This window comes from Manacus vitellinus, unplaced genomic scaffold, assembly GCF_001715985.3.
Source record: "Manacus vitellinus isolate BGI_N305 unplaced genomic scaffold, ASM171598v3 scaffold_3_pilon, whole genome shotgun sequence".
NCBI classification, from domain to species: domain Eukaryota; kingdom Metazoa; phylum Chordata; class Aves; order Passeriformes; family Pipridae; genus Manacus; species Manacus vitellinus.
The window spans coordinates 27,159,803-27,187,075 of NW_021940535.1; the positions used below are offsets into that span (position 1 = coordinate 27,159,803).

The 27,273-nt window shown below is 35.0% G+C and overlaps 1 protein-coding gene across 5 annotated transcripts in view; it reads left to right on the forward strand.

Annotated features, from left to right (window-relative positions):
* Positions 1-27,273, forward strand: part of DGKB (diacylglycerol kinase beta) — a 335,778-nt gene that overhangs the window by 79,337 nt on the left and 229,168 nt on the right. For 4 of the 5 annotated variants that reach the window (XM_018075883.2, XM_018075886.2, XM_018075885.2 and 1 more), the window contains 8 exons: positions 631-666; positions 2,168-2,308; positions 7,251-7,300; positions 10,174-10,248; positions 10,761-10,880; positions 20,650-20,767; positions 23,397-23,485; positions 23,566-23,682. In XM_018075883.2, coding sequence (XP_017931372.1) covers positions 631-666; positions 2,168-2,308; positions 7,251-7,300; positions 10,174-10,248; positions 10,761-10,880; positions 20,650-20,767; positions 23,397-23,485; positions 23,566-23,682 — 746 coding nt within the window. The remainder of the gene's footprint in view (positions 1-630; positions 667-2,167; positions 2,309-7,250; positions 7,301-10,173; positions 10,249-10,760; positions 10,881-20,649; positions 20,768-23,396; positions 23,486-23,565; positions 23,683-27,273) is intronic. The other variant, XM_018075884.2, reaches the window with a different exon arrangement.

A 27,273-nucleotide genomic window follows, 5' to 3' on the forward strand; every position in this document is an offset into this window, starting at 1 on the left:
AAACTGTATGCTAAGTTTCTTACTCAAATGCTTCTTCCAAAAATTTTTTTCTCCTGCACAAACTATTCCCACTTTGTAGTTAGTTTTCATCTTTTTCAGTTACTAAGGACTTTAGAAATAATATAACAAAATACCGGCTTAGGAATCTTCCATTTGTATATAACGTAATACCAGGAGGACTGTTTGATAAATTGTTATATCAAAAACATATTCAGAGGGGCAATTCAGTTCACCTCATGAAAGAGTTATTTGTGCTTGAAAATATACTGTTTATATTGTAATTCAATTGCATGAGATTTAAACTAAATGTTGTGTCTTGATAATTTGTAGCATTTAAAGGGAAAAACTGTGCATTAGTACATTTTGGTGTGCAAATGGCAATTATGCAAACTTTTGTTTTAGGATATCTAGTAATTTTTAAATGTTGCTAATAGTGAAAAAAACCTGACTGGTACTGCAAAATAAATTTGACAGAAACATTTGACATTCTTCTGGAAAATGAAAAGATACATGAGAGCTAGAGAAGATGACAAGAAAAGTAGTAGAGTTTGTCAGTCTTTCTGGTACATGTTTGTTTTTCACTTAATGTCTTTTGGTCCACTCATGTCTGTTTATAAATTGTATTTTCAGTTAAGGCATCTGAAGAGAGATGGAAACAGATGCCAGGTAAGCAGAAGCACTGCGAGTCATCTGTAAGTCAGAACATTGCAGTCAGGCTCTCCCACCTCTGTTTAAGAAGTAATAATTTAACCTGTACCTTGCAGCTGATGACAAGTTAAAAGATACCTTAAAATTTGTATTACTTTTCATTTGGATATCAGGACTATATATTTTTGAAAAGAGTTATCCCAAGTTTTGAAATACTTTTTATTCTGTGAATAATATTCACATGACTGGAATGAGAACTATTTGTGTAAATTTTGTGATTAAAGCTACCATCTAAATTGGATAACATTTTATAATGTCTTAATTTTAATGACAGCTAACTGACATGCAAGCTCATTAAATAGAACACTGCCCTGTTAAATATTTTTATTCATTTAAATATTTATTTTCAGTTTATTATTTGCCTGAAACCATGAACATGGACTTGATTCCAAGATACATTTTCTGCATGCCAATTTGCTCTTATTTACCAAATTTTATTGTTTTAACATGTGTAAACATGTATTGTTTTAACATATAGAACTACCTTTTAACATGTAGACTTTTAAAGATGTCTTCAGAATGCAATGAAGTATTTCAAAGTAAAAATAGGGCAGTGAAAAAAACCACACCAAAATTCTATTTCCATTTGCTACAGTAATTAACTTGTTCAAGACAAATGGATGAGAGAAATTATGTATTCAGGTTATGTGTGCAATGATGAATCTGTACTGAATTAGTTACAGAAAATTTTTAAGAACAGTATATCCTTTTGCAAAGTTTCATCTTTAACATCACTAAAATCAGAAAGAAACGTAACAACTTGTAAAGAAGGTTTTATTACTGCTTTCTCCGTGTTCTGCTGTCCTTCCCAGTTTTTCCAACTTTGATCCTGCAGATTCCAGTAATAACATCAGGACTGGTCATACTTTCAGGTTATCTTGAAACAAAAGAAGTTTGGCAGTTTTGAAACTTGTATTCTAAGTGGTACACTGGAACTGTTGTTAATCGTAATGTCTGAGCACATATTTAAATTCTATGTTTATTTCCTCAGTAGTTTGTCACTGAGGCTTCCATGTTTTAAATATGTACTGCACTGACATGCATCTGGCTGTGTTTTTGGGATAACAATACACTTGGGTGTTGGCAGAGTTTGACACTAAAACATCTTCAATTAGTGTAGTCGGTGTCAATTTATAAATGTAGTAGATTAAAATTATTCACCAGATGGGTTTATAGCCAAATGACATCAGATCAATGCAAATGAAAAAAAGGTTATGTCATTCCCATAATTGGGCTGGTATTCTGATAGTTTGCTTTATTTGTACAACACTTTAAAACCTTGCTATCATTTAAATTCTACCTTTACTGGATAAACTATGAACACAAATTGTTTAGAACTTTGGATGAAGAAGTAATCTGAGATTCACATAAAACAAAGATGCATGTATGCAAGAGTTTTGTTTTCATTTTCTGCTTGTATCATATGTGAAGACTAACAACAGCTATTGGTTATTTCCAGGTCTGAGACTTAACAAAGGTACCTCTACATCCAGACCTCCTACTCCTGCCAACTTACATTTACCCGACATGATCCAGCTGAAAGATATTGTTTGCTATTTATCACTGCTAGAAAGAGGAAGACCAGAAGACAAGCTAGAATGTATGTTCTTTTTTAAAGTTAATTTTATATATTTATTTCCACAAGTCATCAAATGTTCTGTTTCTGAGTTTAGGAATCAGTTTTGAGACAACTGCATTATAAAAATATGGTTCTAGATGACTGTTATTACAGAAATTATTTTTTAATCTTTCTAATAGTATTAATTTGATGAGATTTTAACTAAATTTGCTCTATCTAGCACTCATAAAGATGAGGAGTAAGGATTGTACATTCTGTAGTTAAAATAATCTTTTCTGTACTGTCATCCCTTGATTAGCATCAGATCTGAGAAAAACAAATGAGATATACTGAGGATACCTGGATATATAGATGGAGTGAATAATCTGTACTAAACAAGCTAATTCAAAAAAAGAATAGTTAGTGTAGGCTGTGGGCTCTATAATGTTAGTGAATACTGAAAAGCCAAGAATGATCCAAGTCTGCCTCACTGTTGGGAATGAGTTTTTGTCTGAGTCAATAAAGCACAACACCTCTACCTATTAAAAAATAACTTTGAGTTTGATCTGTGAATTGGAGAAAAATGTCCTCATTGAGATCAAATATACTTCAATATACATAGCTAGTCTGTCTATAGAAGATCTGTGGGATCAGGCTCTAATATGGTAAGTAAACATTCAGTATGATAGGACATGCAAACAGTAGGCTTCTGTCAGAGTAAAAATTCATTACATGGTTACATGACCACATATTGTTGAAGTATCTTGATGTTTCATTACCTGTAGTTAGCTTACAATGGCAACTTTGTACTATAAGATCATTGATACCTTTGCCTCAGCAAAGATTGTAAGCAGCTATTCCCCAGATTTAGTGATACCAGTTTGGTATCCCATGATTAGAATACGAGAATGTACGCATGAATGTGCATCCAGAACACAAGCACAGAAAAACTAAGTTCTTAGGATTGATTTTAGCTTACAGTGTAATAACTGTTTCACGGTAGCAAGTTATGCAAGCCTTATCAGAGCTCTGAAGAGCTCAGTGCACAAACCATAGCATGAAATGTAGATTAGTTGCCTCCCCTGGTGTCAGGAATTGGTACAATGAAAAGGAGGAGAGACAGAGGAGCAGGTGATGATTATAGTTTAGGGAATTTTCCATGAACTTCCTGCAACAGAAACTACATGTGCAAAAGACTGTGTTCTATATGATTTAGGAGGGAGAGAGCATGATCTGATAGGTGTACAGTACTTGCATGTTCAAGGTCATTTGTATTTACTGTGTATAACTATGGGCATATTGTTTTGTAGATTTATTTTCTACTTTTTTATTGTATTAGGGAGGGTTTGGAACATACTGAATCCTGAAAACCATGACACCATTAAAAGCTTAACAAAAACCAATATTTCTTACTAAGAGGTGGCCAACAAAATGAACAAACCCAAAAGGGACGAAGGAGGAGAGAAATAAGCCCCCTGCATGACCTCCCCAGTTACCCAACTGTTGCCCATAAAGTTATCTTACCGACGTAACATCCCTATAATTACCCACAGCAGAGGCTGCATCCTTGGAGAGTCAGTAAGTTCACAAACTGGCAGGCGTCCCCGCCAAAAGGCGACGTTGTCCTTGGTGTGAAGCTAGCTCACCTCCAAGAAAGCACTGTCTGCTTTTATACAATTAATTGAGTGACCTCAGCCTCCCAGGTGTGGCCAGCACGGCCCAGCCAGAGGCCCTCTGGTTATGTAAGTGCATCCCTTGAGCGCATGCGCGAGATCTTTGGAAATCCCCGCACGCACGCGCAGTATGCCTTGGGGGCCTTTCTTAATTGAGTCTGGGGGCACTACTTCATCCTCCTCCTCCTCAAATTCTCCTTCCAGTGACATTGGAGGACAATTGGCCAATCACAGAACACCAATTAAGACAGTTTATACAGAAGTTCTCCCTCCAAGGACGAATTCACTGTTTTATCAGTGAACTTGGCAGAGAGAATATAAACTACTACAGGTGGCTGGGGCCGAACACAGACCAAAAGTATCAGCATAAATTCACCCTGGTACAGTCATACAGACTTAAAATATACTATGTATTATCACATTTTTAGTATCTAAATTTTGGCTTATACTGTACCATTAGTATGCAGACTTTCCTGTTGATTTTAGTTGAATTCTTCTTATAAATTAATGGTATAATTTCGCCCTTTGTCTGAAATAGTTTTATAGCAGTAGATCCTGTGGCTGTAAGGTAAATTATAATTTTCAACAATGAAGTGAAAAAATAAAAATTACTTATTGTGGAGTTGTTGACATTAATATTAATACTAATCTCTAATCATGATTTTTTTATTATTTCTCTGTTGACAAAAATTGAAAAAATCACAGCTGAATGTTTGGAAACTTACTTCAGGACAAGCAGAAAATGAAAGTGGTGCTTTCAAATAGAATCTGGTATAAGATGGAGGATAAAATACACTAAGAGAAAATAATGCTTAGGTTTTGGATCTGTATGATCTACAGATTTTCATAGATTTACAAATATTCCAGCAGTTAAATGGATTTTCCAACCTATTAACAATGTATTTCTAGAGGTCTTAAGCAGTGCAAACCTCACCTATTTGACATGCTCAACATATCTATTATTTCTAATCTATGTTTGGCCTGAATATAAAGAAAATCCCACAGTCCTCACAGAGATACATTAGAAGAATAGAAGATATCCTTTAAGGTCATATTACTGTCTAGTAATATAAATAGAGTGCTATCAGGTAAGGGGATGGGAAAAGGTGACTTGAGCTCTGCAGTTTGCATCAGAGCTTCTGTTGGGTTGTTTTTATGATTTTGTTGTTGTTTTTTTCTCCTAGAGTGTGTAAATCAGTGAGAACATGAATATTTAGCAGGGTATGAATAGAAAAGATTGCGTGCCAGACCAGTAGCATAGTTTTTCAGAGTCTAGCCAAGAACACAGATTGAGCCTTTTTACTACCCAATACATTTGTAATTGAAAAGACTTGTTTGCTACAAAGTGAAGCAGTTATAATTATGCTAATGTCTGGTTCTAAATGTCTGATTAGAACTACTGATTCATGTTAAGTGAAAAAAAAGTTGTAAGCACTACTTCTCTGAAGTAGGTAAAGATCATGGAAATGCTAAACCTTGCCTTCATGATAACTGTAAAAGGTTCTTTTAACCACTGTATTAGAATCATGGAGGGGGAGGAAAGAGAATCAAATGATTTGAACTTTATCACTGAGTGATTCAGTGATTCATCCCTATGGAAACTGAATGCTTAATGGTACCTTTGTCAGATAATATTAGCTGTCAAGCTCTGAGCTTTGGTAGAAGGCCTACTAGCGGGGGCAGCACCAATCTCTGGTGACTTTTGACATTAACTGTTGTTTTACACTGAAGTATCTCTGCTATGTAACTCCAGGTAAAGAAGGAGATTTTTATAGGCTTTCTTAGCCTGTAACTAATGAATAGTGGGCCTTTGTGGCTTTAAACAGTGTACTACAGTAAACATCATCAATCTCGTCTTACAGCTCTTAAGAGCAGTGCAATGTAGTGGTGAAAATTGTTGAAGTGGTAGAGCAGTGTAGTACCTACCATTTTTCTCCACAGTTAGATGAACAATTTATTCCCCAGATGGAGGATATAAGGGAAGCAAGCCAATCCATATAACAGTTAAATATATTTTGCTGTAAGTCCCAAAATAATCAAATTCTTTCTGAATTTTACTTTCTAATTGCTAAGAATTTTCTCTCACTTCTCATTATAGTGTTTCCTGAAGACTATTATAAACTTTGCTTGCAGAATTTATTGGACTGTAACAGCATTTGCTGTGGATCCAGTGTGCTGGAATTCTTCACTGTTATATGTTATGTTTCCAAAAACATCTGATAAGACAGTTTGTAAGGAGATTGATTGGGTTTTGTTGTCAGTGACAGCATTACAGTGTCCTGTAAACCCCTCAACATGGGTTGACTTCTTCATCCCTAAAAAATTGGTCTAGTGCTAAAAAAATTAGCTCTTTTGAAGGGGATGGTAGGTATTTAGATTTCAGAGCTCTGGCAAACTGTCCCAGAAAGTAGGGACAAATAGCAAGGTATATGTGGGCTTCTGCATTTCATCTTTAGTCTTTTAACAGTATTTCCTACCAAAGCTTTAGACTTCTTTCTACTCTGCAGTCTGATGCAGTATATGATCAGCTGAGGAAGCTGCTTTCAAATATCTTGGTAGACTTACCCATTGTTGTCACTGGAATCAAGTCTTGATACAATCTTGAAAGTATATATTTTCTGGATATTCTCAAAGTGCATCTTCTTTTCTGGGTGACTTCCGAAAATGTTGGGAACACATTTTCAAATTGATGAAGCAAGTTAGGTTCTGGGAGAAGCCATGCTGGCAGTTTGTGAGGAATGTTTATTGTTGGATTGGAATGATTAGATACTTAAAAAATTGATCATCTGTTTCATTTAGTTGGTCAAAAAATACTTTCTAAAGTAATATTACTATTCAATAGCGATAGCTGCTACCAAGGGCATAGGATAGTATTATTAAAATTTAAACAGGTTTATCAATATTTGCCTGACCAATTGTATGTTATCCAATATTTGGTGAGATGACAAAGAAGGGCCTTTTGGGAGTACTCACCATGACTACAGATCATCTCTAGAAGGAACAAAAATTAAGTTCACAGACCAAATTAGCTGCTGGAGTGACAATGTGGAAAAGGTGCAATTACACTGTCCAGCTAATATGTCTTGTTGGAGGCACTGGTAGTTGCTGAGTGAGCCTCTCACATAATATAACTTATGTGGTGAGTCTGCAGTTAGAGTGATCATTAAAAGTAAATGTTAATATTTGCCCTTTCTTTGAAACTCAGGTTTAGTTGTTTTGTGTTTTGGTTTGGAGTTGTTTTTTATGAAAAAAAAAAAGGTATTTACTATGTTTTCTAACCAAGTTTCCCTGTCTCTGTGTTTTCTTTTCAGTTATGTTTCGCTTGTATGATACAGATGGGAATGGATACCTGGATAGTTCGGTAATGTTATTTGTGTATTTTGATGCATTGTAAGAGTATGTCATCATGGAACACCTGTGCAAAAATACATTAATCCAAATCAAGTTTATATTTAGCCTGAATTATTAGAAGCAGTATAAACTGTAGTCGATAAAAAGTCAACAATTTTAAAAGTATATCTTGAGTTTTCTTTTCCAATAAGCTGCTACTTCTACTATTGTATAAATTTTCAAATGTTGACACTGCTGTCATGGAGTCCTATTCTATAGTCTTCTGATTTTTCATCATATTACTGTAGGGGACACATTAATATAATTCAAAAAATTCTAGTATGCTGCTGGGACCATGTGTATCTCAAAGCACCGTTTGTAAAGATTTCATTAAAAAGAGTAAGTATGAGAGTCACACAGTGAATTTATGTGGAGGTATGTCAGAACTTCCACGCTGTTATGAAGAACAGAGGAACAATGTTAAAGGCAAACTTTTGAGGAGTAGCCCAACCAAATGTTTGAAGAAAAATCAGAGGTATAACAATAATTAAAAAAAAAATGTAGCTATTTTTTTCTGTTAGCTAACAGAAAGCAGTATTTTGTTGGCAGTGATTTTTTTTTTCTTTGTTTTTTTTGCCTCTTCTTTTTTATCTCCTGGAAGCAAGATAGCATAGAGTGGATTGGTAAAGAAGAGGAGCTGGTTCCCATAAGTGACAGGGAAATTTTTGCCTGCAGGCCAGTTCATGATAAGGCACATACTGGCGGCTGAAATCTTTTCACATATCTGGCAGCTCACCCTGGGATAGGGATGAAGTGATTATCTCTGGCCCTGCCTCTTCCTCCTGTTCTGAAGCCCCTGCTTCCTCTTCATCCCTCACTAAGTGAACTGATTTTTGTCATGGGTTTCTTCTTCTGTGAAGGGACAGCTGCTACCAGCACAGGTTCCTCTGGTTCAGCTGCAGTTTTGACTGGCCCCAGTGCCTGTTGGTCTGCTTTCCTCCTCCTCCCCCTGAGGGTGCTGTCTAGTATCGAGCAGTGTCTGATAAACAGTAGCTAGGCCCCAGCCCACTGCATAACTTTGCACCTCTCTGAAACTGCCATGGCATTTTTCTTTCAAATATTCTGTCACTTTATCAGAGTTGTTCGGGGGTGAACTTCCAAAGCATTGGAACAGAGTAATCCTTTGAAAGCTGGCCCATTTTCTCTTGCTTTCCATGCCACTCATGGCTCTATCCATCCTCAGGACAGACCTCTGAACAACCTCCCTGGAAATCTCTTTCTTAACTCTAAACATCGTGTGGATCGCCCCGAGGAAAACCGGCAGACTTAGCAACAAGAACATTTTTTCCTTAACATCCAAAGGGAATTAAAAATTCTGAAATGCAGTTGTAACAGGCTTGAAGGAGGAAAAGAGTGTGAAAAGCTAGGGAAAATCATCCTCCCCTGTCCCCCCACAGACTGGGTGTGATTCTTAATGGACTCCGAAAGGTAGTACCTGAGGTATGAGTAGGTATTCAGCAACACTGAATACATATCCCAAATGGCCCTCATGGCCCTTGATGTCATGTCATAAACTGATATTCCACAGTACATCAACAAAGCAATCCTGATCCCTCTCCCTGCTCTGAAGAATAACATCCCGAGGAGCACATAAAGGAATATATATATACAGGGTTAGGTACCATGCCCGTATGGACAAACCAAGCAGTATTGTGACCAGTGGCTCTGTACCTAATACAGCAAATGCTGAAGTAAAATTGTTTTCCAGCCTGTTCTGGGCAGATCTGTTGTTATCTCAACCCTTCATGCCTCACAGTAGGCACCAAATAAGGCTGTCATGGTTTAGGAACGGTACTCCCCAATTTAGGGCTTCCACTGAGACTCTCCAGACCACACTCTCTCTCCTTTCCCACTCCTGCAACAGAATGGAGAGGAGACTTGGAGACACAAAAGGTAAAGATCACAGTTTGAGATAAGAACAATTTACTAGAAACAGCAATTATATAAGGAAAAGAACAGTAATAACAGCAACAATATTAGTAACAAAGATGTACAAAAGAGAGTAAATTACATCCAAAATGCTCGCCACAGAGCCTGCCCCTACCTAACTGCAGGCATGCTGCCCTGACTGCTCTCTCCAACTTGGAACTGGCATTACCCAATCTCTCTGCTGCCCACATGTACTCAACCAGAAGGACCCCTTTCTTTCCAGAAGAGACTCCCTTTCTCCTGCACCTAGCAGTGACTTGAAGTGGTATAGAATAACCTCCAAGTCTCAGCTATACCTCTCCTGGCTATGGCAAAAATTTACCTTGGCTCCTGGCTGGAACCAAGACAACACGAGAATTCAGAGTGGTCCTAGGTAAGCACTGGAAATGTTTACTAAGCAAAATTATATATATGAGTATAGAAGAGCAGTAGTGATACATGATCATGGGGAAATTGCAACACCATTATGGTAAGAAAACCTCGTATTAGTTTATAGCATCCACTTTATGTCTTATTTCCATTATAAAGTTTTGAACCACGCAATAGCTGTCAAAAAAATAGTTTGTTAGAGTGCTGGAATTTAAAGATCATTACAGCATTATATCACAGCGTGGACATCAAATAGTAAAAACAGTGCTCAAAAGACAACTAGGAAAGAAGAATCTATTACTACTTTGAATTACTTTAATTGTGGGGGTGTATTTCACCTCCCTGAGTGCTTTGCAGTCCATGCCTGATGTTTTGCTCATGAAGCAGATTCACCTGAGTGGACAGCTTCCTGTGTAAAGGACATTCGTTTGGAACATTGATGAAACAGTGTCACTGAATTCAATATGGTTGAATTATAAGTTGCTTTGCAATAGAATGTTTCTTTATAATATTGCATTAAATATCATACTTTTCATTCATCTGTAGGAGCTGGAAAATATCATTGCTCAAATGATGCATGTTGCAGAATACCTTGAATGGGATGTTACTGAACTCAGTCCAGTAAGTATGCATTTCATCACAATTTTTTAATGTTGCTAGAGATAGCATTTTGCGATATTTCATGTCGACATGTGAATCTATATGTTAATAAGATAGAAATAAGAATAGTCTGTGTTCCACTATGGCACTGTCAATTAGCACTTTTACAAGTATTTTGCTGATTGAATCTAATCTGTGAAACATTCTTGCTACAGTTTAAGGGTTTTTTTTAATGCATGTAGTAATTAACTTTTATAACACAACTGGTTCATCTCTGAAAATTTCTTAAAAGCAACTGCAAGTACAGAGGGAACCCAACTTAGTTTGAGATCTTTCAATGATAATAAAATGTAAATAGGAATATGACACTTCATTTTCTGAACTGTCCAGCTGCCATACAAATAATATTTCCCTTACTTTTTGTGCGTGGGTGAGGGAGTTGGAGATCTGCACATATTCTAAGAAGAAGTTGCTATATTAGAATATAATAATAAAAAATTAGAATTTATGAGATTTTTCATTAAACTGTGTAGATTCTTCATGAAATGATGGAAGAAATTGACTATGATCATGATGGCACTGTTTCTCTAGAAGAGTGGATCCAAGGAGGAATGACAACAATACCACTCTTGGTCCTCCTTGGGTTAGAGAATGTAAGTATTAAATACGAGTGTCAAGTCCCTGCTTGCATGTAAGTGTGGACCTCAGGCTGGTTTCTCTGAGGCCTGTATGAAGAATACTTTGCTTTACTTTTCTTCAGTATGGCTGAATGACACACAAAGAGCAAAAGTGCATCTTCAAAGGCAGAGTTACTATTACTATGTTTGAAGCTCCACCAAATAAGCGAGCTCTGGAGCTGGAAGCTGTAAAAAGCTGATTAATTTGCCCTGCTAACAGCATGTTGTTAATTCCTAGCTGTAGTATTATTTGTTAAGAATGTCTTACTGTGCATGTGTATGTTACAGCTGATTTGGAGCAGTGTCTAGTGTTCTCAGCATGGTACTGGATTCTGTGGCCGAATTGTACTGAGTCACAGAACAGTCTGCATTGAAAGAACTTCTGGACATCTGGTCAAGTCTCTTATTAAAGGCAGGGCCACGGATTAAGTTATCCAGGGCTCTGTCAAACCTAAATAATTCCAATGAGGCAGATTCCACCAGTTCTGTGGGCAAACTCTCCCTGTGTTAATTGTTCTTAAGGGAAAGAGCTTTTGTTCTTATGAGCAGAGGGAATTTCTTCTGCAGCAATTATTGCCTGTTGGCTCTTTTCCTGTCAGAATACATCCCTGAGAAGATATTCTGTCTCTGTAACTACCTTAATAAACTATACTAAGTAGCAATATCAAAGGGAACACTTACACCAAAGGATAGAGTGTTATGAAAGATGAACTTGTGTTCTGTACATTTACAACTTCGCATTAAGGATAATACAGATGTAATATGATCAGTTTTGGACTAGTTAAATGCAACTTTTTAAGACTGGCATGTTGCCAGTGCCACCTGCTGTCCTGTATCTGAGCTAATTTTGAACACCTATCTAAGCATATGTTTCAAATGCATTTCTGTTATTTGAAAGAAAATATTTTTATTTCATCTTTTCCTAATTAATTTTTAGATATTGAGGTGAAATAATAAATAATATTTATTTTCCTCATATAGTTCTATGGCTTCAACTAAATCTAGACTGCTGTAGTTGCTCTATGGTATTTTATTTAGACAAAGAATGGTCAGACTGAGACTTTGTGTAGGAAAATATGTAACAAACCAGTTTGTTGAACAGAAGATCTGTAAGTCTTGCAAAATCTTAATAATCAAATTACAAGCAAAATACCTGAATTTCAGTGTACTTGGATTACTGTAAATAGTAATTCTCTAATTCTATATGTGAGACTGAGTAACAAAAATGTTAAATTGCTTCCCTGTCATCAAAGAGATATTTGTCAGGCTGAATTCAATTATTTACGCGCAATTACTTTAAACAAAGGGCACCAAATGCTCTCAAACAATCAGTGCAGTAGATAACTGATAGTCACTTTCAGCACAGATTTTTGTTTTGTGACAGGTAGTATAGAAGTTCTGGGAGTAGTTTTCAGTGTCTACATTTCATTCTTTCTAAATTTGAAGCTCATTAAATTATGGCATAAATTAATGCAGATCCTTCTGTAGAGGTTTATTTTCATATTAAAGCATGATTCTCCTTTTGAGTGTTTTTACTTGTTATCATGCTGCATGTAGCTTTACTATGGAAATAGTAAAAATGCACAAATAGGGATCAAAATTCTATAACCTGGTATCAGTATGGGCCAGTAATACTCATCAAGAGTATTACTAGTTCTTGATTCATTTAATGGACATAAGCATACAGTTGTAGAAAAATAGCATGTAAAATATATTTTTTATTATATTTTTGGATCAATAAGCATAATTCATTATTTTATGGTTTTTTAATATTCTACTTTACTGTGAATGAAGTCCATTACCTACATATGAGCTAATTTGCTAGTCATTTGCTAATGATTCACTAGGATGTGATGCCACCCTTTAAAAGGGCTCTCCTATTTCTTTTGATGTTTAAAACTGCTTAATTTTTTAAACCATTTGCAAAATATGTAGAGAAAAGCAAAATTTTTATATTTTCATCAAATGAGCAGAAATTTACTACTTCTGTTTGTACACAGTTCTAAATGATCAAATCGAAGTGTATTTTAGGACACTGAAAAGTGAAATCAATAAAGTTAAAACTCTAATGCCTGTCTGTCATTATTTTGTGTAAACTGATAGCATGGTTTTAATGGTTTTAGAGCGTCTAATGTATTACCCAAGCACTTCATTCCAGTGCATCATTCCCATTAATGGGATGCTGTCATTTTTTTTTTACATGTTGTTGTTAGATTTTGCAAACCTAGCTTCCCAAAACACTGCTTTTTTTGGCTGTCTTTCTCCTTTTAGTTATGATAATAAAAGTAAGATAAGAATCTTTTGAATTCATTAATCAAATAATAAAGTGCTGATATCTTAAAGTTTTCCTCAAGCTGATTAGTATGTGAAAATAAGGGGCATAACCTACTGACTTATGATGTGTAGACATTTCCAGCTGCTTGTCACATGTTGAAAAAGAGAGAAAAAAACCCCAACAAAAACAACAAAACCACACAAAATCAATCAAACAAAAACAAGCAAACAACACCCCAAACCAAAAGAAAAAATGGTCAAGAAACCAAAACCCACCAAACAATTCTACCACCTTCTTTTTACCTTTAGTTGAGTGTGATTTGGTTCTCTGCTGAACTCAGCAATGACAAAATTTTAAATCCAAGAATTCTCTCTCTCTCTTTCTTTCTTCCTTCCCCCGCCTTTTTCCTAGACTTTCATGACATTTCCAATGCCCTTTTAAATTTCTTTGAGATTCCTAAACTAATTTCTAAGTTGCTGGCGCAGTTTAGAGATCAATTCCAGAGCTTGTCTAGTATGATAATGACAAAGAATTGTCACTGTAGTTTATTTAAATAAATTATGACACCAGTGAAATGTTTAATTTGTTTTGGGTTGGGGTCCATTAACACTGTAATATACTTAACTCTTGTACAGGGCTTGTATGAACGATACAAAATTCTCAGCTGGTGTAATTTGTTATGCTAATATCAGTGAAGCTATGATAATTTATTTCAGCTGCAGATTGTCATAGTACCTTCAGCTACAATGTTTCTACTTAATCCTTGGTTTCCTTTAATAGCTATACAGAAAGGTCAGGTATCATAAAAGTTCTATATTACATTTAAATCCTTTCAATCAGTTTTTATTACATAGTGTATTAAGTGATTTAGTTACAATAATTGAAAAAAAAAAGGATCATTTAAGCAAAGTATGGAACTGTATTATACAAAAATAAAAGAATAAACAACTTAGTGTTTATGAACAGCAGTGTTGAGATAGCCTAATCTCTCACAGGTTTGTGGTCTTTGCCCTCTGACCACAGCAGTCATCCCAATATATATAAGGATAATATTAGGCTGTTACTACAAGTATTAGCTAGCCACCTGTTAGCAAGTCAAAGGAGTAACAAGGAAATTTGCCTGATTTCCCTTCTGTGCATGCACCCTCTCTTTCTCTCTCTCTCTTTCTTTCTTCCTTCCCCCTGCCTTTTTCCTAGACTTTCATGACATTTCCAGTGCCCTTTTAAATTTCTTTGAGATTACTAAACTAATTTCTAAGTTACTGGCATAGTTTAGAGTCAGGGAGATAAAGGGACAAAGACCATAGAAAGGTCTCATTTCCCTAGGAAATCAACCTAAATATCCAGTTTGCTTTATCCTTCTGGGTTTTATGCTCTATTTCCTCCTAAGATTTGATTTTGAAGTTGCTATGAAGGTAGACTTTATAAATACTGAATTTTATTTTATTTTATTTTATTTTTATTTATTTTTAAAATACATTTTATCTCTAAAAATGTTGCAGAATAGAAACAATGTATTTGAAGTGTGATGCTTTACAAGGCAATTGATCTGCTAAACAAAACAATTTGGGTGCAAGATAAGGAATTTAAATAAGAACTGAATTAGTTCTTTTTCTGTGGGGTTCTGTGGTACGCATACTTTTTGGCAATTTGTTTTAGAAGAAAAGACCTTGGGACTGTTTACATGTATAATCCATTTGTACTTGGATGACTATCCTTTTTCCAGTTAGAAGTGGCTGAATGTGTTCTGTGCAGAAGCTACTGAAACCTTGGTTGTTAAGACCAATAATTCTTTATCTGATGTTTAGTTGTTCCACTTTTGTGGATTTTTTTTCATGCAATTCCCTCATGTAAAATGAGAATTTCTTGAATAAAAAGAAAATGTTAACTGTAGAGTAAATAGTTATCCGTGTGGTGTAATTTTTAATAAGTGTATGAGGTAGAGTTTTTTGCTGAGTGGTACACTTTATTCTGCAATTTTCGCAATCCTCACCAACTTTCCAAATTTAATTTTGCATCTTAAGGGAATAGTTTGTCTCCCATCCAAACACAAGTTGGACAGAGATATCCCTGCAGTACTCCCGGTTGGTAATTACACTTTTGGGAAGCGGCCTATTGCACACTGGTGACTACTAGGCTACTTATTCTACTTGTCTACAGTAGAAACCTTCAGTTTCTGACCTTTTTATTCCATTCTGCATTAATTTTAGATTAACATTGTAAGTGAAGGTGGAGAGTTGCCCTATTGACTCTCCTAGCATTGCTTAAAATTTCCTTGGTAATCTGAGCACAAAAAGCCTCTGAAGTACAGGTTTGGTCAGCCATTTGCATTATACTCTGCTCTTTGGTAGGAGTTCCTCACTTGTACCATATTATTCCACCCTGTTAGGGTAAAAGCATTTGGTTTCTCTTGTAAGGTAATTCTATGCAAGATATTTTGGTCCCACTTCTCCTGTAACAGATCATTACTACCACCTCTGTCAGTGATTGTGCAAAACGTAGGTATAAAATGCAAGTTCCAAAGTACTAGAGTTTAAAGAAATCTCATGTTTTAGGAAATGTTTTTATTTCCTCTTCACTGGCCACTAGATGTCATGGTTGCACTGTACCTGGTACTGTACGGTTGCTGAAAAGCTGCTTTAAGGTGAGAGACAAATTGAACACCAGCAAATCCTTCATAAAGTTATCAATAATCTGTAATCAGGCCAATATGCCTTACTTTTAAGTCACCGATTGTAATTTTCAACCCAGTTCACCTTTTAAGTCAAGGTAAATTTCAATGTGACCAACGTTTTTGTTTTATTGTGACTATGCTTCAATTAAATAATAAGAAAATACTCCAAAATTTTAATTTGGATCCTCAAGCAGCAAATATTATGTGATTTCACTCAAATAATTTAAAAATCAAATTTTTAATTTTTTTTTAATTAAATATGGGATAGAATACTGTAACGTGAGTCTGCACTTGGGAAATACTGCTTCTTACGTTGATATTATATTATTATTACCTTACTATTTGAGCTCTGCGTATGTGAAAGTGGAACCAAACTGGAGGTGTGCAAACATTTGCAAGTCTAAAGTTGTATCTGTTGTGTTGTGAGTAGTCCCTCCTAGGCTGGGCAGACTGCTGGGCAGTTTCATAGACTTTTTTTGTTCAGTGAGGAAAGAAGGTGATACGGCCTTTTATTGTCCTGAGAGATCTTTCTCTAAGTCCTGTCTGAAGTACGGCAGGTAACTTTTCTAAAAGGCTGAAGTGCCGATACACCATATGCTATTTCCATACGTCCAGAGGGTAAACTCAAGCCCCTTCTAGAAGCTGTAGCTTGCCCGATTTGTGCCAGATCCTTCCCAGCTGGAAGCAGACTCCCCCAAAGTGATAAGGCGAGCTGTTTTACCGGTGTCATTTCACAGCATCGCCAGCAGAGACCGCGATGTTAATGCTTTGTGAGACTTTGGCAGCGGGAGCTGCTAAAAAAGTGCTCGTCTCTTTTCTTGACGGCGCTGCTGACTTTTATGCTGTGCTAGCTCCCACTTGCTTGCAGGAAGTTTGCAAATGCCTTTTCTTACTACAGTCACGCTTTTCCTTTTGTCTTTAGTTTGACAGAAGCTCAGGAAAAGCCAGGAGTAACTAACCTGTTCTGTGTATAAGGTGTAAAATAGATGGTATTTCATGCAGGTATACAATTTATTTACAATTTAATTTCTGCAGCATTAGAGTCTCTTTAGATGAGAGATGGGGTCGGGGAAACTTCATGCTTTGGCTTTTCATGAAGCTTTTTTAAACAATTTTCCCTCTAGTGGGAAAATTTTATTTCTGGATGAGTGCGTGGATGAAGGCTGTGGAAGTTTTTTGTTTGGTTTGCTTTCTCCAACACACATGCACAATATGTCTCAGAAATTAGAAGTGAGAAGCCTTCCAAATAGGATATCCCTCGAATGAGGTTACTCCCTCTCCAGCTGAACCAGAAGAGACTTAAAACCCCCTCTTCCCAAAACAAATTGAATAAAACGAAACCTGATATTAATTCTTTGCTGAAAGCAGTATAGAACATAACTACATTTGTAATAAAAGGAAATGCTGCATAGTTTAATGGACACTCTTCTCACCTTTCACACTGGCTGAACAGTACCCAATGATCAGTCATAAAATTGTCTTGAACAAGTCATGTAAATAAATTTAAATATATTTTTTAAATAAATGGAAGCAAAATAACAGGCAGGGGAAGAATAACAGCTACTCAATAACATCCTTCTCATTTGGATGCTTGTTACTGACTTCTCACTGAAAAGACTGAGCATGCTGGTATTGCAGACACACTGTAGCTGTTTAAAGACGATGTGTTTGCTAGGATCAAAATTTATCAGTGATTTCATTACCTTTTTTAAGTCTCAGAATCTTGAATTTTGTGCTTGAAACCTGAAGATCACTTTGGCTGCCTTTATCTACAAATATCTAAAAAGCTGAAGTAAGTTAATATTAAACCAGATTAGGGATGTGTAGCTGAATTCTGTGACAGCATAAAATTTTCCACTAATTCTAAGGCTGACTCTTTTATGGTTGACTTGCTTTTTAAGGTCAGGTCATCTCGGCAGTCAAATCCATGGTAGAAGGGTCAGGACCATAAGTTAAGAGAACTGTTGTTAACAAAATAAATGTTGCTATTGTCATTTATGTGTTAAAGTCTGCGTGTGACATATGGAGGCTTGATTTTCAATGATGTGTATAATGAAGTGAGGAAGAGATTTTTACTGTACCTGCCCTGCTTTGAGTTCTTCTCAATGTCTATTTGTTTTTAAACTCTTCCTCAGGATATGGATGCAAAATGAGTTAATGTCAGTAAATGCACTGATGTGTCAGAATTGTGGATTTTATTCATACTTAAAGACTTGCATTGAAGGGGTTTTATTTTGTATTATGTCTTTTTTTTTCTTTGGCAGCGTTTTAAAAAGTTATGTGCATGCATAATCATACGCAGCACTTTATTGCTTATTTTTGGCAGTGCACAAGAGCAAAAATTTAATTTGTTCTTTTCCAAAAGTGCATTGTGTTTATGTAATGGATTTGCATCAGTTGCAGTCTGTAACACAGCTAAGTGTTTTAATTGGCAGAACACCCACATCAAGACTTGTTTGTTTTTCTGATAAGGAAAATGCCAGCTAAGTTAGACCATATGTTCTGTTCAAATAAGAAGTAGCATATTCACATGTAATGGTCATTCTTTAAAAATAAAATTAAAATGAAAAAGTAACACAAAACTAGTGTAGAAGAAGGGCAAGTTTATGCATAAGTGTGAATTTCTCTTAATTTTCACAAACAGCAAGTATTTTGCCAAGGAAAGCTGGTCAGCTCACATTTTAAGTGCTTGTGGTTTATGACTGTATCTGTTGATGACCTGAGTGATGTTAAAATCAAAGTGTTAATTGTTTGCTGTTTTTTCTCAGAAGGATTTAGATTGTCTTTATTGTCTACTTTCAGAAGACTTGAAACTCACAACCTATATTGTAGTTTAACCATACTTTAAAAATGTGTGGAATATGGGAGTAAGATGGGAAGAAAAATAGACGTTACAGAGCTCCATGTAATGAAATACATCCTCTTCAGCTGCCAGTCATGAAGGAGCTTGACAGGCTTCTAGTGCTTCACAGCTGCAGAATCTATTTCTGCTTCTTCAGGGGAAATTGGAAAACTTCCACACTCTTTGCCAGCCTAAGAATCCCACATTAGGCATCTGCTGTGCTTTTTCTGCAGAAAGGGGACCCTGACATTGCCCAGCTGTCAGAGAAGGCATTTGAACTCCTGCTGATAATACTGGGGAAGCTCCACTTAGGCTCTGATCCTGATATCTCACTAGAGAAAAAAAGTATTTCAACTGACTTCAGTTCCTTTTGTTTCTAGGTAGTTTGCAGGAAATATTCAAAGTGGTGTTCTGACTTAGACCTAGCTCCAAACCAAACATTCTTAGTTTGTTAGAGTGCTGATTTTCCTTCAGGATTTATTTTCTTTTTGCCCACAAGGATGAAGAAGTCTTCCTCATATTTGACTTGTTGTAACAGCTAACTCCTAGAACAGAACAATACTGATTTTAAGGACATAACGTGTATAGTATATGCTAATATAAGACAAAACTGAATTTTTATTAAAATTTATGCCCACTGACTTACATTGACTGTCCTTATCAGTGAAAACCATCATACTATTGAAAATCTAGTAAAAAATATTGTCTATACATGATGACAAGTAATAGTAGTAGTAGTTGGATGTGAGAAATCAGAAACTAGATAAGAACCAGCTGTTGATGTGGTTTCTGAGAAACAGAGATTGGTGTGACTCCCTTTAGCTGTGTGACAATTTCTTTTTGGTAATGACATGACCAAATGACTATAGAGCTTCAGCAATACACAATGAAACATCAAACTACTGCATCTGCTTTCCAGCTGATAGTAACTGCTGTTATTCCTCTGGATGTTATATTTGTTAAAACATAAATAAAAATTAAAAAAAAATCATGATATTGCATTAGGTTAATGTAATTATTTTTTTAAAAAATTAAAACCTCTGAAGATTAAAGAAAGCAAAAGCCTCATGGCCAGACTTGCCAAGAAGCCAGGAATTTAGAGAATTAATTTAACGTCTGTATCAAGTGCAAATAATTTTTTAAACCATCAAATAACAGTGGGATCTCAGAATGATTCCATTAAGGAAGAGGAGAATCATGCAACAGAAAGCTTACTTTCATAAATATAAATGATTTGATAATATTTTAGTGGTTTGTATAAGTTACAGTGGGCCCCTAAGTTGTTTAGTGCCGATCAGTTGATCAATTTATTCATGCAAGATTTGAGTATACTGCTACGGCTGACTGAAAAATGTGGGCTTAAAACTAAGGAATTCTATTTCTGGAGAAGAGGTCCAGGGTGTAAATCTCACCCTTAAGTAGGTGGGTTTTGATAGATTATTGGCTGTATAGGGTAACATAAATTAAAGCTGGCAATAGTTATTGTGGTGTGGTTAGTTTTCCCACTTCGCAAATGTTGGTATACGTTCCTAATTCTAAGAGTCATTAAGAATATCTGTGCAGTTTTAAAAAACCCTTTCTATTGTTTGTTTTGGCGAGTTTTATCTTCTAACCTGCAGCACCTTTATTTTTAGGATTAGTCTAGAATAAATTTTATTTTTAATACTAGTTGTAATAATGCCTAAATATCTGGATAGAATTGTTTTTCAGGGACTACAGCAGCCTGGTGAGTTTTTTTGAAACACATGGATGTCCATGAACTTCTGAAGAATTTTTTTGTTATATCATTGCCTGTGTATTTAGAATGATTATGCTGTGATCTGGTACAGACTATTAAAATGAAGTAACAGCTTGTCTTTTACGTTCTTGAGTCAATCTCCAATTTTTATTGGCACTTATATATTTCATTGTTTATTTTATTAAGTGAAATCTGTTTCTTTTATGTCCTGTGCAGAATGTGAAAGATGATGGGCAGCATGTATGGAGATTGAAACACTTTAACAAGCCTGCCTACTGTAATCTTTGTTTGAATATGCTAATCGGAGTAGGCAAGCAAGGTCTCTGCTGTTCTTGTGAGTATAAGCATTTCGGTGTCCATGTGTATACATGTCTATTCCTAAAAATGTTGCTCTTGCTGCATAATAAAGAACTCATAGCTTCCCAGTACAAAGCCATTGCTAGCACAGTAGTGTCTCCCTCTTGTCTTCTATGCTTGAGCACTCAAAGTTCTTTTTTTTATTTTTCAGCTTATTTGGCTTTTAAATGTGTTGTTTGAGGGATTTTTCTCTTTTATCAGAAACAATTTTAGAGTTATCACTATTAGTTCCCTTTTGAGTCTGCCACTTTTTTTTTTTTAATTCTCGTGGTGTTTTTTATTTTCTATTAGCAAGTATCATGCTTAAGTTTCAGCCCTATAGTTTTGTTATTCCTCTTTTTTTTCTTGTTAATAATTATAGATATTCTTTAAGAGGTACATTGACAAACATCTAAGTCCCATGTTTGTTGATTCAAATTTTGCACAGAATTCTTTTTCTATTAATTGTGAAGGTCAAAATCCCAGTTTCCCAGAAATTGAGTTTCTGTAACAGTTCTAAAGTTTTGTATAGTAACTTGGTTTGTATTCATTAATTTCAATCCATGTATTTACTGATTATATATTTTAAGGTAAAGGACAACAGAAAATCTATCTAATTTGACCTTCTTTAGACTATTAGGTGCAATCACTGGCATTCAGTTCCTTGAGTTGTATCTATGCATATCCTAATAATCTGTGTTTGACCAGCTCATAAACTGTATCTTGAGAAACCATGGCTTTATGAAAGATACCTTGTCTCCATTTGAATGTTTCAAGAGATGGATGATCCATATCTTTCTTTTGTGGTGTGTTCCCATGATTGATCATCTTTTTTTTTTAAGACCTATTTTCTGATTTGAATATGTCTTGTAAATGGTTCCAATGACTGGTTCGTGTTATGCCCTGCTCCATTAGATTAATGAGATCTTTAGTATCCACTGTATTCTTCTCAGGATGGTACCAAGTCACCTTTCATTGTTCTTTTTGGTAAATTAATCAGTTTCTTAGTGTAACTTACTTTCTCCATTTTTGGTATGAAAGATAGCCCATCACAGATGATCAGGACCTTTCTGCCTGTATATTTCTATCGTTTTAATTTGAGATTAGTAGGAAAGAATGACGATTTTGAATTGTTCTGTGGGCCACAGATCTCTGTAAAACATAATTTGGATGTAAATCCTTGTGTGGATTTTCACATCATATTTTCAATTTCACTCACGGTACTATGACATGAGAGAGATATATCTTTTAAAATTCAAACAGAATTAAAATAGAAATTGTGTAACTTCAGGTTATTAAATGCTTATGACAGTAACTGGAATATATATATATATATATAAAATACTGATTTGACTGTTAGATCTTGAAATGTTATATTCTTCAATATTCTTTAATGTCAGACTGATGTTTTTTCTACTGCAGTGTACCTCTTTAGAATGTATTTTTTATTGTGCTTGGCGTTTATTTGCTGAGAACAGTGGTCTCAAAGTATCTGAAGAACATCCACATGCTCCTCTCAGTTACTTCATGTAGGAAGAGGCATGAGTCTACTTAAAAAACTGTTTCACTATTTCCGTATCTTGCTAAGCTTTTTCTTCAATATATTTTCAAAGCATTGCTATAGATTTCATTATTTGCATTTTAGATTGTGTGGGAGGAAAAAAAAAAAAGGGGAACCGTAGGGGGCCTCACCATCCCTCCATGGTCCAATCAACAATGTTACTCCCTGCAGTTTGTCTGATTAATGGCTGCGCCTCCCACTGGGTTTGTGTAATAGGTGCAAGCAAGGTGTTTAGAAGTACTTTGTGCTTAATTGCTCTCGAGGTCAAAAGCGTGAGACACCGTGCAGGGAGAAATTCATTCTCAGTTTTTAATAGTTGACTCCCTTGAATGCAGGCATAAGCTATAGCATTATTTCCTTATCTTGGCACAGTTATATCGTTGAAGTCAATAAAACTTTGCATTGTATCGTGGTATTTGTGTTTTCCAAATGCAGCCAGTGTGATCTGGTCACTACAGACCTGGTCAACTGTAGCAGTTACCTAAAGCTGATGTGGAGGGCTTAGGGGAAAAAAAAAAAGACTTCTCAGGAGTTGGTATTTGGAAAATAAGAGTTAAAGTAGTTAAATATATGGTGGTTACATGGAATGCATGAAAACAATTGCTATTTGAAAATGGATTAATCAGCTATTTAAGATTTATAAATCAATAGAAGGAATAACAAATTAATTGGGTTTTATTTTTGTACTTGCCAGCTACTCTCATGCCTATAGTTCATAAAATATAGATTTCTTCTTACTAGCAAATGACACCATTTGGCAGTCATCAATTTATCTTTAATATTTTTATCATTTGGAAATTATTGTGAAAAAATTTAGCGATCTCTGATTTAATTAAGCATTTCCTGTTATGCAATGATGGTGCATTCTTGGATTTCTCACTTGCATAATATTTCCTGTTCTAATTGGCCTTTTGTATTCCATGGAAAAAGCAGTCTAGTTTAAGTTTTCATTGACTGATTGGATTGATTATTCAGAGATGGCATGCTGGTAATGTTATTTGTTTCACAGAAATGTAGTCAGAAACACCATTGCCTCAACATCTATTAATGTGTTTCTTTTTTGCAGTTTGCAAGTATACAGTCCATGAACGCTGTGTCTCAAGAGCTCCCGCATCTTGCATCAAAACATATGTGAAGTCTAAAAAGAATACTGAAGTAAGTTTGGGGTAGCATTAACTTTGCCGTGTACCTGTTAATTTAGTAACTCTATGTATATTCGCATTTTTCTTTTGCAGGTAATGCACCATTTCTGGGTAGAAGGCAACTGTCCAACAAAATGTGATAAGTGTCACAAAACTATAAAATGTTACCAAGGCTTGACTGGACTTCACTGTGTTTGGTGTCAGATCACAGTGAGTATACTATAGTAAAACCTTTAGCGTGGGTTAGAGAGATAAAAATCATAGAATATTTTTCTATAGCCTAATAATTTGAAAGGTCTCATTCGATTTTGTCATCAGCAATGGCTAATGTGTGTTTAAGGGATGGTATATACAGAATATTCTTAGGACTCCTTAATTGTGGCAAGCCAATACTCTTAAAGGTGTGCTTCACTTCATGACAATATCCAAATGAAAGTAATGTATACCACTCTAAAGAGCAGAATTCCCAACCTATGCTACGGAATTATTACAAAAGATTACGGAAAGATTACAAAAGCATTTTCAGTACCAGGGAAAATCAAGGTCACTGTGACACTACGGCAAAGTCCTAATTTGTGGCAAATGAAATTGAGGATACCTGGTAGGATACAATGATTCCAAGTGTTGGGGAACAATAGCAGAGACATGTTGATAATATACGAACCTGTGCACCAAGTCTAATATATACAACTTTTGAGCACTCCTTATTCAGCAGGAACCAATAACTGAAACTAATGACATTCAGGGAACACTGCCCTTATAAGTGAGATCTTCATGCTAGAAGGAGCAACACCAGTATTTCTGTTTCTAGCCAGGGCAGGATTTAAATCTAAATGGGGAGAGATTCAGCCTTCTTCACAGGTTTTTGCTGGGTTTGCTGATATCATTACTATTATTGTTATTGTTATGGAACAGCAGTTGTTTGTTCAGTGCTTTAAGTAATAATATGAGACTGAGGCATTTGTGAATGTTTGTTTTCAACATACAAGTTAGGATGTTTTATGACATATTTTCTTAACAGAAGAATACAAAATATGAAACATCATCAAAGAAAATAGATCCAGGATACTTTCAGTGTTAAGCTGTTATGATTATTTAAAAACCAATGTTTTAGAAGAAAGCAAATATGTAGTCCAGATTGCTGTCAAAATTTGGATAATTTATGTAGAGAATAAAACACCCAATCCAAATTTTTTTTGCGTGCAGATAATTAAATTTAGGCAATGGCTATATGTGTTTAGCAAGACAAATAAGAGTGTTCTACTCTCTATATTAGAAGTGTTTACATCTGTATAATATGTGTTTGTCATTCAAGAAATACATAGTATGTAAGGCTCCCTCTTAAAGTCAAAGGAAGTTTCAAATTCTGTATCTCCTCAGTAGAAATTATTTTCTCATTATTTTGTGTGAATCTGGACCAGATTTGTAAAGGTTTTTTACTACTTGAAGGTGAATGTCAAGATGCAGAGGATTTTCATAAGAACTGGTATTCACTGAAGAAATACTGAAGAATTATTTATAACTGAAATCACTGTAAAGGAAAGGAAGAGGCTAAATACTTTTGAAAATATCCTAAGTGCTTGTGTGCATATTTAAATACCTAAATGTCTGTCAAAATTCCAATTAAAATGAGTCTGTGTTTTTTGACAGTCAAAATTGAAAATATTGGCACTGAGGTTTAAAATTTTGCAATTGTACTTCTATCAGTAATTTAAAGATTTTTTTTCATAAAATTAATGTTTATTTTAAAAATAACTTTATTAATATTTTTATTTAATTTTTATAGCTTCAGATGTAAAATAGACACATAAGTGAAGTCTGAGTATTTTTAAATACTTCAAATTACTCCTATTCACTTTGCTTGCAATTCTTTGTATTTGATATATTCTATTGCAATAACTTTATTTTCTAATAGAAATAGCTTTATTACATAAAAAGGTATTCTAAATTTCTATCAGATACATGATTTTTGAATGGATATTCTGAAATTATATAGTTATCATCACATCCTTCACACTTTTTCAACTCCTTGTACTACACATTTATGGCTTGTAATATAAGAGGATGCTAGCTATTACACAACTAATTCTGAGCCTCTTTCATGCATTTTAAGTTTCTGTCCTTACAACTTAATGGGGTCACTTCTGCTGTCACATAACTGAATCAACTCCCAAAATTTAGAGGTGTTTTTCACTAAGAAGGCTTGCTATACTGAGTTCTCAGCCAAACCCCTGATCACTCTCCCGTACACTCTGTAGTTATCTACCAAGGTCATGTAAATGTTTTTTCTCCTCATTTTGCCTCCAGCAAAAACATTTTTTCCTACTTTTCAGGCTTATGAGGGATGTAATATTCTACAGGATCTAGATGTGGGGGAAATGTATTTAAAACCTGCTGAAATGATTTTTTTTTGAGAAGAGATGCATGTTATTTTATTTCATTGTGCTAAGTGTTATTTTCGTTAAAGCTACATATCTCCTACCATTTTTGTTATCTACTGTGTGCCAATTCTGTTGTCAAAAATCAGCAGAGACTATTAAGAAGATTAAGCTATTTTTTCATAGATAAGTTTGCGTGCCACCAAGTAGCAAAGCTGCTAATTACCACTGAATGTGTGAAGATACTTTTATTTGATGTAATGTGGCCTGGTGTGCATTAATTATGGTACAAGTAGCCTTACCACTTAGGCAGAGAATTAGCATGACAAATGATTTAGATTACAGGGCTACCAAAATACTCTCACAATAAGGCTTTAAGCTCAGAGTAAATCGAGACTTGTTAGACTTTTATTTTCTGTTGCTAAGTAACTGCCTAAAAAGGTAACTTTGCAGTATAAATGAATTTGGGCAATGCTAATATTAGGTGCCATTCAGTTCAAAATTCAGAAATGTTATGTCAGCATTAACTTTACCAGATAACTTAATGAAGACCATATTACGAGTAAAGTTTATATACATCAGCAGTTGGTGCAATTTTATTGTGATTTTAATAGAGTTCATATGAGTTAAATTATGTAGAGGGAAAATGAATCAGTCATTGGAAAAATGTGATTTACAGATGCCGACGTTGAACTACAGATTTTGTAACAGATATTGAACCTGTTGAACTAATGCTGGATGCTACCTATTATACTACTTAAATCACCTGTTAATAAGATTTTTACTTTACAACTCCTGTTATTTATTAGCCTAATTATTTTTCTTTACTTCAAATATACGTATCTCCTCAAAAATAATAAGCAGCATGGGAAACTGATGTTACCTGAAGACCTTAATGCACAGTTTATTAAATCAATGTAGAAATAGAAACACAGAATAATTTAGGTTGGACAAGACCTTAAAGATCATCAAGTCCAAAATAATAAACTTTCACAAAATTTCACAATATTAGGTTTATTTCCTTCTGAGTATCTCTAATGATATTGCAAAGTATAACAATTAAATGTGAATGTTTTGCATGATCCAAGCACACAACTGTTCCTTTTTACTCTGTGACTGGGTAGTTAGAGACATTTGAATTGAGTTAAATTCTAAATTATCAACAAGAACTCTTGATTGCTCATGCAAAGTATTTCAGTAGATTTATCATTACTTGTTACCATTTTATGTTGATGTTAAATACATATTTTTCCCATCAACCTTTGTAGCAATACAGAATTAAGCCAATGCTCTTTCAGTCAGCAGATCTGAGAATATTCATGTTTTCAGAGTAGAACTCTTGTCATTGCTTTCAAGACAACTGGATGAATGCTGAGAATAAATTAGGAAAAGGGAGGGTAATTCAGGTTCCTCAGAAGTGGGT